Source organism: Centrocercus urophasianus, unplaced genomic scaffold (genome assembly GCF_019232065.1).
Source record: "Centrocercus urophasianus isolate 14NV4802_14NV808 unplaced genomic scaffold, USGS_Curo_1.0 seq_12, whole genome shotgun sequence".
NCBI lineage: Eukaryota > Metazoa > Chordata > Aves > Galliformes > Phasianidae > Centrocercus > Centrocercus urophasianus.
In genome coordinates, this window is record NW_024884364.1 from 28,123,589 (window position 1) to 28,139,552 (window position 15,964).

At 41.2% G+C, this 15,964-nt stretch overlaps 1 protein-coding gene across 7 annotated transcripts in view; it reads right to left on the reverse strand.

Moving 5' to 3' along the window:
• Positions 1-314: 314 nt before the first annotated feature.
• TIAM1 (TIAM Rac1 associated GEF 1) overlaps positions 315-15,964 on the reverse strand; it is a 143,586-nt gene continuing 127,936 nt past the window's right edge. For all 7 annotated transcript variants that reach the window (XM_042810473.1, XM_042810471.1, XM_042810474.1 and 4 more), the window contains 11 exons: positions 15,888-15,956; positions 15,464-15,589; positions 13,193-13,301; positions 10,841-11,020; positions 10,598-10,716; positions 8,727-8,835; positions 7,572-7,630; positions 6,516-6,618; positions 5,662-5,749; positions 4,664-4,836; positions 315-2,698 (listed from right to left, as the gene is read on the reverse strand). In XM_042810473.1, the coding sequence (XP_042666407.1) occupies positions 2,226-2,698; positions 4,664-4,836; positions 5,662-5,749; positions 6,516-6,618; positions 7,572-7,630; positions 8,727-8,835; positions 10,598-10,716; positions 10,841-11,020; positions 13,193-13,301; positions 15,464-15,589; positions 15,888-15,956 (1,608 nt within the window). In that variant the 3' untranslated portion in view covers positions 315-2,225. The remainder of the gene's footprint in view (positions 2,699-4,663; positions 4,837-5,661; positions 5,750-6,515; positions 6,619-7,571; positions 7,631-8,726; positions 8,836-10,597; positions 10,717-10,840; positions 11,021-13,192; positions 13,302-15,463; positions 15,590-15,887; positions 15,957-15,964) is intronic.

A 15,964-nucleotide genomic window follows, 5' to 3' on the forward strand; every position in this document is an offset into this window, starting at 1 on the left:
AGTTCTGCACCTGTGGCCAAAGGAGAAGTTCTTTACCCTACAGCCCAGATTCCATTGAACCGCAGAGATGAGGGCTCTGCTGAGAGCTGCAGCTGGAGGAACCCATTCCAAAGGAGCATCTGCACAAAACCCAGAGCGTGCAGCATTAGAGGTGAAAACCTGACAAGTAAAGAGACCCCACAGGCTTCAAAGGCAAGGAGTGGATCCCACAGCTTCAGCTGCTGTAGGATTTGCTTCCTACTTGCTTTCACTGAGAAGGGCACCCATCTTGGAGAATATGTACACACACCACTATTTCGACTTCTTTTTCCAGTATTTTATTTCTGACAGGCATTTACAACGTTCCATTCATAGAACTAAAAACATAAAAATAGACCTTCTTTCAGCTTATAAAAGAAATATATAAGAACCTTTGACATAGACATGTCATGACATTATGTACAAGAACAACGGTACCTTCCCAGTACCAGCCTTCCAGTATTCCAGAACTGACTGTATTCCACTGGGTACAACATAGGACAGCTAAAACCTCTGCTTTTCTAGTATGCTGGGACACAACTGATGGGTAGATGATATAAAACAATGATGTGATCATACAAAGGGTATAGAAACCTTTCTAAAGCTTTTACGAAACAAAATGAGAAGATAGCAAAAGGTTAAGAGAGAAAGCTTTCATAAGAACAAGTATAGTGCACCAGAAACCAGAAAGGGGTGGAGGAGAGGGGGATATGCTAAGTGGGACACAAAGACAGTGATGGATTTTGGGGAGAATAATTTTCGTTATGTTTTAAAATATAGTCAGAGTGGATTTTATAAAATATAATCCTAGAGTTATTATAAAATTTCAGGTTTTCAAAGTACCTACTGATGTGTCAAACACCAACAGATACCAAAAAAAAAGAAAACTTCATATAATCTTCCTTTTTTTTTTTTTTCCTCATAGGTGAAACTGAAATGGGAAAAGCTATATAAATTCTTAAAAAAAAAAAAAAAAGTGCTATTTGTGTTTTGCATTTGGAAGTCTACTTAAAAACCATTTTAGTCACATTTTACCCTGTTTCAGATGCTTAAATAAAAGATTTAAAATGTTGAAGAGGTTTAGAACTTGCTCATACTCTGTTGCGGTGGAAAAGCTTTCAAAAAGGAATTGAAATACACTAGTTTCACCCAAAGTAGGAGAATGGATGAGGTCAGTTTTTTTGGCCATGAATTCCCTGTCCCCTAAGCCCAAACTGTGTCAGAGAAAGCAGACCAAATGAATCCACAGTGCTGCTGCCCCATCGGCAGCGAGGTTGCACCACGGATCAGTTTGCTCCGCTATAATTCAGTAATGTCATTTTATTCTTTTTATTATCTAACTAAACTCCAGCCTCAAACATATACAATAATCCTTTTCTTGAAGAAAGTTATATCTAAATAAGAGTTTCCAGTTCATATTTGAATAAAAAACCCACCATTCCTAACCCTCTGCAAAAATCTAGCCTTGTATCCTAGACATGGAGCTAAGCTAACACTGTAAAATTCTTATCCCTTTGTGCCCCTGCATCTCAGGTAAAATACAAAAAAATATGTCTTCAAGTGTTAAATTTGGATCTCTTAAGAGATTTTGGCATCTTTACAACATTATGCAAAACTAGAGCTTCCAACATTGACATTAAATTAGACCAGCCACAGACCAAGAGGACTTAACACAACATAAATCCCAAACCTTTCCTCACACATTCCTAAAATACATGTATATTCTCTTACATTTAAAGAGGGAAAAGTAATAAGAATACTGCAACTGTACATGTTAAAAAGGCAGTTTCCTCATTCAGGAGATGAACCTACGGTTGACATTTTACGGCTATAAAACCCTTTGTTCGTTGTGCTATTGTATAAGCTAGTTTGCTGTACGTAGGTTAAGACATCCAGAGTAATTTGTTTTCCAGTGATTATATTTTCCCCATACTTAATTTCAGCCCCTGATTATGTTAGAATAAATAAAATAGTGTGAAAGCCCTTGGTAACGTAAGACAGGACCTTAAGGTTATTCCGTTCCAAGATTTTGAGCGTTTTACAGTTGCCTAAAGTGTGGCCGCATGGCTTCAGACCAATTCAGCTGCCATAATGGTGTGTGCAAGTGTGCAATCTATGGGGACTGGTTCTCGGCGGTGCACCGAGAGTGGGAGGGAGAGCGGGCAGGATGGGGAGACCTACGCATCTGGGCAGGGAAGGGGACCGCCTTAGAGCTCCGTGTTCAGTTTCCTGCTCGGGACAAAGTCTTCACGCCTGACCCAGATGACCTCCTCGCCGTGGCCCTCCACGTCACCGTTGATGCCGCTCAAGGCCGCCTGCTTCTTCAGCTGGGTCATCCTGGAGGCGTGCGTGTCCATGGCCGGGCGCGAGCGGTCTCCGCGGCACGTGATGGAGGCTGCCTGCAGCCGCTCCCGAAGGTCTCGGTCGGCCACGGCACCCCTCATGGCCTCACAGTACTCATCGTCATCGCTGAGGATGTCCGTTTCCTTGATGTCCTCCTGCTCCTCATACTGAGCAAGGTCAAACTGTTCCTCTACCCAGCGGTCAGTGTCCCCACCGTGCGTGGGCTGCTGGGGCTCTTTTTCGGGGCTGCTTGTGAAGACGGCATCTGAGTCAATGGTAAACCTGTTTCGGGCCAGCCGCCTCCTCCTCCTCCCAAGAGACTTGCTTGGGGCTGACACTGTGCACACACAAAGATAAAACCCCAGAGGCTTTTTACACACGGTACAATTCTCTCTAGAAAGTTAGTCTTCCAAGGGCCCTTTACGTAACACCGCTAGGCACAAACCAGGCAGACTCCCAAGAATGACCTAGGCATTCCGCATCCTCCCTGTGGGCTTCACTCAGCTCCTCGGCACAAGTCTCTCTCCAGCTGAAAAAGGGTTTTCTGCTACTCAGATCCATGGCTGGGATAATGGCCCACAATTACTGTTCCTCCTAAGTGGTAGGCAGCCAGCCAGCACAAAGTGCATCTGTTCAGCTCAGCTTCTTGCAAGAAGCACCCTGCCATCAGTACACAGCAAAACCCAGCTAGCCTTACACCTCCATACAGGAAATTGCTTTGTCTCGGGTTAGAGCAACATTACAGGTTTCCAAACAGCTACCTCAGTACTGAAGGTGCTGGAATTGTTGCTTTACCTATGGCATGTTTTCTATTCAAGCTGTGCTAGCCTTTTCTCCACTTTCTCCCTGCTAGGGAAAGGGGGAGGGGGGGAGACCAACCCTTTCAGAAGTTCCTTACTCAGCATCAGCTGGTCTATTAGCTTTTGCAAAAGGCCCAATTAGCAAATTCACATCTTGGTAGGAACATCATCCTAAGAGGCCTGTGAGACAAAAAAGCAGGGGATGAATCCTGCAGCTGGAGGACTTGCAGCATCCCAGTACTTTACGTGCATACACTCAGTTCCGCTGCAAGCAGGTGAACTGTGAGGTTACAGTTTGTCCTTCTTCACTCAACAGCATCTTAGCGCTTGCAGAACATATTCGTTAAACTCTAGCAGCCTGGGGAGCACGGGCTACATTTTAATATCCCCGAGCCTCAAAACATGCACAAAGGATAACAGCTAAGCTGTTGCAGATTTTAACTATAGTGAAAGATCTGGACTTCGAAAGATTTTCATCTCAGCAGAATTCATCATGCAAATGCACTGACAAGCCAAAATAAAATAAGGCCTGGCATCTACACATCAGCCCCACAGGCTGACTGAAGGAGCACTGTTAAGACCATTGCAATCTGGCCTTCTCTCGAATCTTCTTGCTTATGATTTTAAGCGTCTGCGAAGCAGATGGCTAACATCACTTCAAGTGAGAAGCCATGCTGCTAAAATTGCTATTGGTCTGGCCTGCCCATTACAGAAGAGGAACAGAAAGCCTGATTGTCTACACTGCTGGATCTAATGAGCAGAAAAAAAAAAAAAACAAAAAAAAAAAAAAAAAAAAAAAACAGACCAGAACAAAACACGCAGCGGTGCTGTGTATTTTTCAGTTGGAAGCAAGTGTTTCATCCCTCCATCATTTAGTGTTCTGAAAATGAAAACCCGCTTTTCCCTGGGATTTTCTCACTGGTTTTGCCTGAAGTCAACTGAAAAGGAAAATCCATGGTTTAGGACAGACCATTACAATAAGAATATCAAGTGGATGCTTCCCAAAGTACGAGAAGTAGAAGCACGTGCCTTTAGCCATAAGGCTGAAAAGGCTAAAATGGAGGGCATAACAAGCTGTCTCTTCAAACCACAAAGATCTTTCTTATGCATTTTACTTTAAAAGTGCTTGGGTTAGCTCAAAAATTCTGTACATGCTTCTGTTTAAAAAAATATGCAGTGGGCTTCTGCTTTCTTCAGTTGAGACTCATTTCTAGATTAAAGTGCACAGCCAATTGGTATCAACAGGAATCCCTTTTCTCCCTTCCATGCCAGGAGGATTGCTCTGAAGCTGAGCCTCAAGTGCAAAGCAAGGTAAATAGAGGCAATTTAAGGCTCTGGAAGAGGTGAAGCATGGAAAAAACAGCAGGGTTTTTTTGTTTGTTTGCTTGTTTTTCCATACACAAGAGAGAATGCAAATGGTAATGTGCAAGTATCAGACACCACCACATCCTACAACGGTGCCGGGGTTACTGGGATCTTGAAAGTCTGTAGCCCTACAGTACCTGCCCTGTTCATGGCTGGCCTTGCACCTTTTAGAGCACACAATCTTTTTCCACCAAAAGGAACATATTGCTGGGATGAGGGCAAACTTTCGGTTTTGAGAAGCTGCCTTCTGTGCTTATCCCGCAGAATCGAATGCACTGCCTTCAGAAAGTCCTTCCTGTGTTCTGGTGAACTGAAAAAGAGAGAATACAAGAGGCAGAGTTACCTCTTGCAAACTGCCAAAAGCTCACTGTAAATGAGATAATTAATGACCAGTACTGTAACTTAAAACCGCACACTGACTGGCATACATTTACTCCCAGGAAGACTCAATTTAAAATAGCATTTTCAGGGCAAAGCCAAATCTATAGTTATTGCAACAGATATCAAAGAAAACAAACACGCTGTTTATTAACAAATCCTGTTGCCATGCACTGCTTTTTCTCTAAAACCAACCACACACTTTGCTTTGTCTGATAAACATCAAGCTGACCTGTGGTGACTAATTAAATCTCAATTTGTAGCCTGTAATCACACACCAAGAAGTCCTGCAGATCTGTACTGCCTAATAGTGGGACCTGGCTTGATATCACCTCTGTTGGACCCTGGCAAGTTTGCAAGTTTTCATCTGAAGTCTAAAACACAGCAGGGCAACCACCACAAAAAAGACAGACAAAATTCATCTAAGGAAAGACTAATGCCCTAAGGACAATAGTTGGAAGTTGTTGGCACCAGTTGTTGGTACCAGCTGAACAAGACATGTTAGCAGCTACCCGGCACAAAGATCCAGAAGTTCAATTGGATGTAAACTTGTGAAAGGAAAAGTGTAAAAAGGACGTTCCTGTGAGTGAGGTTGATCAAGTATATGTCTTTATCTTAGGTAGAGTTTCATAAAGGTTCTAACATGCTCTCCCTAATTTTCCCCCCAGGCAGCTCCCAGAGTGTCTTAGATGAACGATACAGGCAAACTGGGATCCACGGATGCAGCTGCCATTGGAAGATTTGGAAATACACTTACCTACAGCAAAGGTGAAACGTTCTTTCTGGCCTGCCTTCAGACTCAGATTTAACGTGGACAATCTCACATACAGAATTGGTCTCTGCATCTAAAGCAAAAGCAAACAGCACTTCATAAAACAGGCTCTCATGCTTAACCTTAGCTAGAATATTTATTCTGTAACCCTGAAAAATTGTTAAAGGTTGCGTGGGACAACAAATCATGTGTTGAAAATAATATTAATCCATAGATGAAAAGCAGTAGTGGGCAAGTGGCTAATGAAACAACACATGAATTGGCCAAAATCTAGTAAAGCTTCATATGCACTCAGTACTATAAGAGTAACAGAAAAAAAAAAAAGGCTTTTCAGGTACTCCATATATTTCAGTATTGCCATATCTTACAGGTGTAACTTCTGCAGGCAGCTAAGTTACATGTTCCTTCCACTTTTGCTTATGCACTGGGAGAATATATTAAAAAAATCTCAGTCTTAAATAATGACCTTCACTGCCATTTGTCATCTGTCACAACAAACAGAATTCACTAGCTCTGTTGTTTCATAGCAGCAAGATTTCCTTCAAGTCTCTAGAAGAGGAACAAAATGAGCCAGAGCCAGGAGCAACTTTGTTCAGGTTTTCTAAAACCTTGACTGCCTTCAGAAAAAAAAAAAAAAAATCTGACAAAGTGAAAATACAGAATTGGAGCTTTTGCCCCTTTGTTTCTCTCCAGGGTTGTTACTGCTGTTGACTGTGGATTCCATTTTCAGGTCCCCAGAGCTGCACACACATGCACTAAGGACAAACACTGGTTAGTCAATGAATGTTCCCAAAACAAAGATTAAAAGCATTACCAAATTTTTGCAGCTGAAACATTACCTGCACTTGCCAATGCTCGAACCTGCAGTGCTTCCAAAGGTATCATGTGACGAAAGCGGAATGGATCCCAGTCTTCATAAATTGAAGCTCTATGTGATCCTCCCTGGGAGAATTCAAAACACCATTAAGGAATTGGGATATTCAGATCTCAATGACAGTTGTCACTGCTATGCACTGAAAATGCCTAGCTAAAGACTTGTTGCAGTTCTTTTTTCTCTACATCATCTCAGTAACTAGCAACATTGAAGTGCCTATTTATGAAAGTCTTGTTAAGTTCTGGACCAAAGCAACCATTAGACCAATGAACTCTTGTCAATTCCTTCAAGAATCATTTAAGACTAATCCTACATTCACACTTCCCATTGCACATACGCTCATGAATGTGCACTGATCTTGCTTTAGTCACTCCAAAGTCATTCTGTGTCCAGTCAACTTAAAAGATAAGCATTTCAAATCACACTTTTGGTTTATGCTGTATATGGGAATCAAAGTGTTTCCTATAACATTGTAAAATACATTCCCCGCTGCATTAAGTCATGTGTTCACTGTGAAGCATAGCTTTAAATTCTGACTCCAGAAGGATCTGGTGATACATAGTGCTGGCACACCTTATTTGCCAAGAGCAGCTAGCACTTGCTCAGTGGCATTTAAAACTAACAGCCAGCACTGAAGCAAAGGCATTGTGTTTCACTAAGAAAGTCGACAGCTCTCACATTTGATTTGTATACACTGACTGAAGAGCCAAACACAAGAGACTCACTCAAGGTGGTACCTTGTTCCATGAAAGTCCACTCCACAGCACGGTGTGGATGTGGTAAGCAACATGAAGAGCCCAGCAGACAGTAAAGGATAAATAAAACAAACATTTGCAAAACATTGGCTTCAGGCTGAATAGGAAGCCACTCAGAATTCCTCAAATCCTTGTTTGCATGGTGGTAAACAAAGATCAGATATGCAAAAGCACACACAGGCAGCACAGCTTTATGGAAAGCAAATCTGGATTAGTGAACTACTACAAATGTACACAGCGGCACAGAAATGGTCCACACAACTTACAAGTTTCTTCTTCTGTTTGGAACCATCCTTGTACACAAGGACCACAGCAGTTTTGAACACTGGAGAAGAAAGTTAAAAAAACAAAAGCCATGTAGTAAATAAGGTTGGGAAAAGGTTTCCTATATGCCCAAGCACACAGACATTTCAGCTCTTCAGACAGCCCTTAACTGAGTCAAGGAGGCATGAGTCATCCTAGCAAAAAGCCCAAGCTCAACAGCTTTTAGCACACCATTACTACATGGACACTTAATTTTGGACATTTTATTCCATCAGTTTAAAGCTGTTGGGAGTACTTAAAGTCGCTGCACATTCCCAGCAGCTTTCACGAGGCTACTCAGCTTCAAGGTTTCCCAGCTTACAGCAATGCAGTCAATTTTTATATGCTCTTCAGAGCAAAGATGAAAGATTCTCCATTCATAAGCTGTTTGGTATAAAACAAAAATAAAATCAAAACCAGTGGCTTTCTAACCTGCATAGCTTTCTGAAAACAGCAACATAAAAACCTATCGCTTATGAAGAAGTCTAGGAACAAACAAAGCCTAACAAGTAATGCTGAGCTTGACTTAACCTTGAAAGTAACAAGTAGATGATTTGCCAATATAACTTTGCAATGTATCATGCTTCAGTGCAGTGGAAAGACCTTGAAATCTATGCCAACAGCATCAATTCCTCATCTGGCCACCCAAGAAACAGTACTTGGGAGAAAGACAGACTACTCTGAAGCAACTCTCTGGGAGTTCTGGCTTAGCTTTAAGTACTCTCTGAAGTTTAGATGCTCAAAACATTTTTGGCAGGAGGCATGAAGAAGAAAGGCAAAGCCTCATCAAGCCTTAGCCCTATGCAACAGGATGTGAAGCAGTTACCATATATCAGACTACCAAAATATATCTCTTCAGATGCAAATATCTTTCTGCATAGTTCTCAACATATAGCCTGGAATATTGGGTTTAAAAATCTCTTGCACTATTACAGCAATCACCTCCATTTTTTTTTTTTTACCAAATTTAGATGAACACAGAACAGAATTTGACCAGTATAGTTTTAAGATCCAGCCAGTGTTACAGAAGACAATGCTCAATTACCTTCGACAAATATCTGGTAAGGAACATGATACAGTTTCTCACACATCTGAAATAAAACTACTAGGATACAAACCAAATGCTGCCAGCTCAGGTTCCTTCTTCCATTTCCCTAGTGAAGCAGGAGGATTAAGCCATATCACTGTGTTATGCAAGAGCAAATCCCCCATGGAAAGGTCTGCAACCTGTCAATCACAAACACATGCACAAAGAAACAGTGTATTTCAGTCCAAAGTTTTCTTTCTTGAATTTCAGTTCAAGAAAACTTTCCTGGACTTAATTCTAAAACAAACAAACAAAACACAAGTACATTTTTGGAATAAGTTATTTAACCAGATGACTGCAAGTGTGTGCAAACAGACTGACAGATGGCAGTAGATGTGTGTAAATCTTTAATTGGAGGGCATATATAAGAAATCAGACTCAGCCTGGCTCTCAAAATTTTACAGGCAGCCAGGGCTGGCAAAAATGAGAAAAACATAAACACTTTCCCTTGTGTTTTTGTCTGCTCCTTTGCCATCCTTCCTCTTACCAGCTTTGTGATATTTCGTTTGAACATTTAGGCATGCTCCCTCACACACTCACGCAGTTTGGGGTAAAGTTCAAAGATAGCACCAGATTAAGCAATTGCAGCAACTTTCTCCCCAGATTTGCCATGGCTTGTGATTTCCCCCAAAGGTTCACTTTGAAAATCATACTGATGGAAATGGACTAATAATGGAGTTCTTAATGACTGCTGGGATACGCATACTAATGCCACTGCAGCAACCAGATCTTTTTCTTTGACTTCTCCCAAAGCGATAACTCAAGGGCAACCTCCAGTCTAGGGGCTATCCTTTTGCAAAAGCCAAACTTCACCCAGAGAAGGATATCACAGATAACATGAGCGAAACAACCTGAGCTCTCCCTGACAACAAGAGCAACACTAAGATATGTTTGTTGTCTCTTCTCCCTAATTAACACCAAGCCACAGCTGTTTTGTCAACAGAAGTCCTGACCCGTTCTCCCAACTCCTCTTTGCCAGGATCACCACATCTTTGCCAAGGGCACCTGGTCTTCTCTGCTCTCTCCCACTCTGCTGTTATGTAATTTGCTCACCTAAAACTTTCACAGGACGGTTCAATCCCACACCACCTGTATCCTGTATTTTCACAGCAGCTCTTAAGCATGATCTTCATCTCAGTGGTTGGCAAAACCCTACTACCATTACTTCGTATGGTCATGTCTCTCTTGCATTCATCCATACCACACTCACACTAGCCCTTCAGCACTCAGCTTCAGCATGCCTCCACCTTTTCCTCAAGTCTCTCCTGACTTTGCCCATTACTTCACACTACTCTCCTTCATGGCACTGTTGGACTGCAGGCCTACATTCTACTCAGTAAACGAGCGATCCAAGTCTCAGTTTGAAACTTCAACACATCTTCCACAGCCTTCTGCACCCAAGACTGAGCACATTCAACCTTCAGGTGTTTCAGTAAGCACTCTGCAAGATCTGGACTGAAGTCCGAGACTCTCATATATCAAGTCCACTAGCACACTTTCTGAATCAGAAATAGTAATTTCTCACACACTAGAATTCATTTTGATCTCTGTGAAGTGATTGAAGAGATAAATATAACCTTGCCTCAGGACATCCATCTACTCAGACTGGTGGGATGACATTGTGTTGAGAGAGAAGAGCCAAGATATGGACATTAAAAAGTTGAACTGGGATTCTGAACCAAACACAACCTTCAAAGTGAATGAATGCACTTCTTTACATTGGTTCTACTCACTGAGCTGTATACAGAGAAACAGTTTTTTAATTGGATTGGGATTTACCTCTTTGCACAGGAACTACTTCAATGACACAGAAGGAACGGTAGCTATTTGGTAAAATTTAACATTCACACCACAGGCACCAAAAGAACAGCCTATTTATTTTCTTTACATATTGTTTGTTACCTCTTTTTTCTCTCCTGTTTGTTCTGCTATGAGTTGGTCAAACACTGCCCCATATTCTTCGTGGATTTTTTGCATTTCATTAATATGGCTGGCAACTTTGTTCATTGTTTTTATGGCCACTATAGAAGAGAGAGAAAATGGGAAGGAGATGAATAATATTTTTAAACCTTTGAAAGGAAGGGCAGGAGAAGGGCTCCAGACCAGAAGTTAAAAAGAGAAGAGGAACGTAGGTTAACTCCATACCATCAAGGTGATAATGTTCTTCACTGTCTACATCAGTCAGAGCAAAGAGCTCCTTCAGCAGGAGAGGGTATTTCAGTATCCTCTGGATGGGTTTGATGAGGTAAGACTCCAGCGTGGAAGAGTGCTGCCGTCTGGGATTTTGAGCATCCAGAAATGCCTTGAAAGCAGTGTCTGTCTTGGCTAAAAGATTAAAATGAAGCAATTGGATAAATCAAAAATCATAACAGCTGTCCCAAGAAAGTGACTTTTTGAGCACTGAATTCATTTATCTGTAGACATGTTGCAAGGAACTGCAGGTTTATCAGATGATCAGTGTTACTGGGATTATGCATTTCAGGTTTTGTGCTATTGTCACTTTGCCACAGATAAGCTATTTATGAGTTAATATCAAGTAATACCCACTGTACCAAGACTGGGTACACTGTACCCAGTGTGATTTCACTATACACCTCATTTCTGGCCCTGCCACTATTTGAGAGCAGCATAACCCCTTTTAATCAATTGTTTCCTTTACAAACAGGCTCAAATCAGAAATCTGTAAGAAATCACAGCAATCATCTGGTCTGACAGTCAAGCCCACAGTATTGGCAGGTATGGTTATTTTCTCACATCATTATGCCTCAAGTTGCATAGACAATAAAATACAATAATAAATAAATCAAAAACCAATACGGAGGCAGGAAGCAGTAAATTTATATACCACATTTTGAGAGTGCAAGCAGACTGGGTACCTGATTGCTATCATCTTTTCTACCTTATTGCTACCAAATGTATAGAAATAGAAATATCATTTAACTGTTCCTTCTTTTACTAGAGCATAAAAACAGAGAGCAAAGCATAGATAAAGTTTTTTTAGATAAGAATAGATAAAGAAATTTTTAGACATACAAGCTATTCAGTGCAGAAATAATCCCCACAAATGCTTTTATGAGAGCTGCGATCCCTGCTAATGTTGGGTGTTTTGTTGGTTGGTTGACTGTAGTTTGGTTTTATTTTTTCCTTCCTCCCTCAGACAGTCACCTGATTTCAATAAACAACTTCAGTTTCAAATCCAGAAGCCACCTGCACCTCAACTGAGGATACTACTTCACACTTGAAATACATTCCTGGGCTTTTTAAGAGATTTACCTCTGGAATCAAATTTGAAGTTCTGTGTCATAATTCAAACACAACCATTTTTCATTCATAAATATAGTCAGTAATGAAAAAACGACAAAACAAAACAACCAGAACTATGTACTATTTGCTCTTAGCATTAAGGTCAAGCAGATTGCAAAAGAAAGCAAGACTGTGACCAGCAACAAATCATTTATTCATGTATTCCACTGAGCTGCCAACTATTCTTTGCAGCATGGCAAATGAGAGTTTACAAGAAGAAATGAAAAAAGAAACCTGCAAACAGAAACAAATCAAACAAACAGTCCACATAAGCTTTGTATTGACAGACATCCAGATGTTCTTTAAAAAAAAGAACATCCCATTTAATGGCATTGCTCCCACAACTGGAGCCATCTATTTATTTAACATCTCAGCCAGAAATTAATTGCATGAAGCGCTGCTAACTCTAAGAGATTAACAGTTTCATGGGACAAAAACATCCCTCCAAGTCAAGGAGGCCTATGATCAACTGTATGCCAGACCACAGTTCATTTATCTCCACTTCAGGAAGCCAAACTCTAGTAGGAATTTATACATGGAAACCTCTCAGGCAAATGGGATCAAAAACAAGAGGAGGAAGAGAGGGTAGAGAAAGCACAGCTAAGTTTAAATATTTAGACAGCTTCCATAAAACAGTCTCACAGGCTGATCTTTTCCTAGCAGCTGTCAGCATTCAACCACATTTGCTGGAGCTTTAATGGAATTGTCATGAGCATGGATTCACTGCACACACTCTAAAAGGAACCAGAGGTCATCACCAGTTCCGGTTCCAAAGTACACAGTGATCCATTAGTGCAAGCCACATTGCCCAGTGATGGGAGACTTTTTACTCCCTGTACGACTGAGGGGGAATTTGATGTGTTGGAGAAGTGGAGGAAAAACTGCATGTGAGGTTCACTGCCTCTTGTAATGAGCTATTTGGGTATGATTACATCAGTGGTGGTCCACAAACATCTAGGGCAGAGAGTTCTCTGTAAGCCTGTCAAGCCAGACAGGCTGACTCCCCTATCACTGTAAGAACTCACAGAGAGCAACCATACACACATGTCCCCAACTCTCCATCATAAATCTTTGAGTGGTCTGGTGTGCAGTAGCCACATTTCATCCCCCCCACAGACATCTGTGACAGCCCAGACCAGTGCATCATTGGCACATCTCTCTCTCTGGTCTGTCTGTCCAACACACAGCTCCTACCTTTCACCAGTACTTTTGGGACTTTCGTGTGGCTGGCACAGAAGGCACTGTACAGCTTGAAACGGTCGGCGTAGTAAAGGAAGGATCCACCCAAGGAAAACAGCACTTTCTAGGATTAAAAAAGAAAAGCATGTGAAGACCAGTTAGTTATTTTCCCTCCTGGAAAGCCACCTAAAGTCAAGCTAGCAAGAAGATAGGGGACTTTCACAGAGAATTGTGCGAAAGCACTGCTGTTCTAAACACTGCCTTAAGTATCAATTGTGGTTCCCAACTGGGAGCCTTCATCAGCAGAGAAAGGTCAGAGCAACAATACAGAGATGTCTTGCAAGATTGATGGGAGGAGTGAAAATGGGGTTTTCCTCCCTGACCCTACAATGGGTAGAAGCACAGAGGAAGTGGGAGTAGAAGCACGCAGGAGTGGGATGGAGGGTTTTCATTTAGCTGTCAGATGACAGATACTGCATTTTTCACAGAGTTTTCACACCATGTAACAGAAAATAGGACCAGCCTTGGTGCCGGAATCCAGCCTGGATACAGGCTACATGGTTAACATCATTAGCTGTGTTCCCAGTCAGGCTGATTTGCAGACACCACTGACTAAAGAGGAACTAGCTTCACAGCTCCAGAGATATATTTAAATGCCTGAGCTTAAGATGTTCTTGTGGCCAGACACCATAGGAGGGACTGGGTGTGTCCAAATTCACAATGGACCAGTCATTAAGGAACTGCAAGCAGGACTGATATCCCTCTGCACAAAAAAAAAGCAAGGTCCCTACTCTGCTGAAAATTAGTTTGTGTTATGGTTCAAATATAATACAGATGTTTATGTCACAGTCAAGCCTTTGCTCCACCACCCACCAAGGAACAACAGCATGGTGGAAGGAGACGAGACAACATAGGCAGTTTGCCTACAGTCAGCAGAAGGAAGCAAACTGCAGAACTGAAACCAAGTCCAGACATCCCATTTTGCAACTGCTTTCAGACCACACCCATAGGACAGAACCGAAAAATAAATTTGATGCACATTTTATGTAGAAAGGTAGAAATAATCTCACTCAGAACAGAATTCTCTCCATGAGAAAGACTCTTCCAGAAAGACTCTTGCTAATTTCTCTCCTCTACCTAAAAAGAGTCAAACTTTTTTTTTTTAGTGGGAAAGCCTGTGCATTTGCATTCTTCATTAAAGGCACATTTTCTACAAAGCCAAAGTTAGGATAGCAGCATTTATGATTGATGCTGATTTTTAATGAATACCTGACAGCAAGAAGCACAGAAACACACACAAAGACAACTGTTTTCAGCAGTTTTTCCACGTCTGTAAGTTGGCCAAAGTGCTATCCCAATGGATTTATTATTATTCATCACAACATTCTGTCCTCTACCAAGGTGAGCTGTCTAAGCATGAAAAAGTTCCCCAAAGACAAAACTGTTTGAGCTGCTTGCCAGAAATCTAATACATCACGTACGACAGAAGACGCAAAACTATTTCTTCATTTTACTTTTTTTTTTTTCTTTTTTTAATGAAAGATATATGTCTCTAGTTTACACTTCTAACTTTCATGAACAAGCGTCGATACTTGGAAGCAGTTGCTGTATAGTTCTGCTATGCTCAAACAGCCTAACTGCAGAACTCAATTTATATTCTGTACCATAGCCCCAGTGGGCTTCTGAACTGCTATATTAGACTTGTCAGAACAAAAATCTTATGTAATATTCCATTTCTAGTTTTTCTTTACAGCTTGAGACAAGAAATCTGACAGAAGAACAAGAATAGTATCTCTAAACACATGGTGTTACATACTTCTAGTGCTCTGTACAGCTAAATGTAACACGAAGCAAAGTAATAGCAGGATGGTCTTCCAACAACCTCAGTATTAGCAATCAATCTCAAGCATAAGTAGATGCTGGTTTTCACAAAAAGAGTGACAGTAAGTAAAACAAATACAATAAAAAGTGTTTGAGGACAACTTCTAAGATTATAGTTTATCATTTATTATAACATTAAATTGTGAGCCTACTCTGAATGTAGATAGAATCATAGAATCATAGAATGGCCTGGGTTAAAAAGGACCACAATGATCATCAAGTTCCAACCCCCCTGCTGTGTGCAGGGTCGCCAATCAGCAGACCAGGCTGCCCAGAGCCACATCCAGCCTGGCCTTGAATGCCTCCAGGGGATGGGGCATCCACAGCCTCCTTGGGCAACCTGTTCCAGTGCCTCACCACCCTCTGAGTGAAAAACTTCCTCCAACTAATAGATAATGAGTTTACCTTAAATTGCTCAACTTTTTCAAGCTTTTCCAGGTCTGGAACCAGCCTTACTCCATCTTCAAGAGTTTTCAGGAACTCTACCTGAAATGCTACCATTTCAGTCAGATTCCCAAAGAGAACATCCAGCTAAAAAGAGGAAAAAAAGCAACATGCTGAAAATACCACAGTTAAGATCACTTCACAACTAAATCATGTCTTCTAGAACTTCAGCAATTTTCAGTCCAGTCATATAATCAGAGTGATGTCTAAGATAAAAAACACAAACTATCCATTATTGTACTTTACACTCTGCTCAATGAGCTATTTTAAAAGAAATGGAATTCAAAATTTCTATCAGAGCTCACTGAAACAAGCAAATTTAGGGGTGTGGAGGGGTGCATGTATGTAAGCTATCTAACTAAAAGATAAGCACTAGCTAACATACCTCATCTGGTGTAAGGAACGTTTCTTTCTGTAGAGGCTTCAGATATCTCTCCATTAGACAGTTTAGGTCCTAAAAAT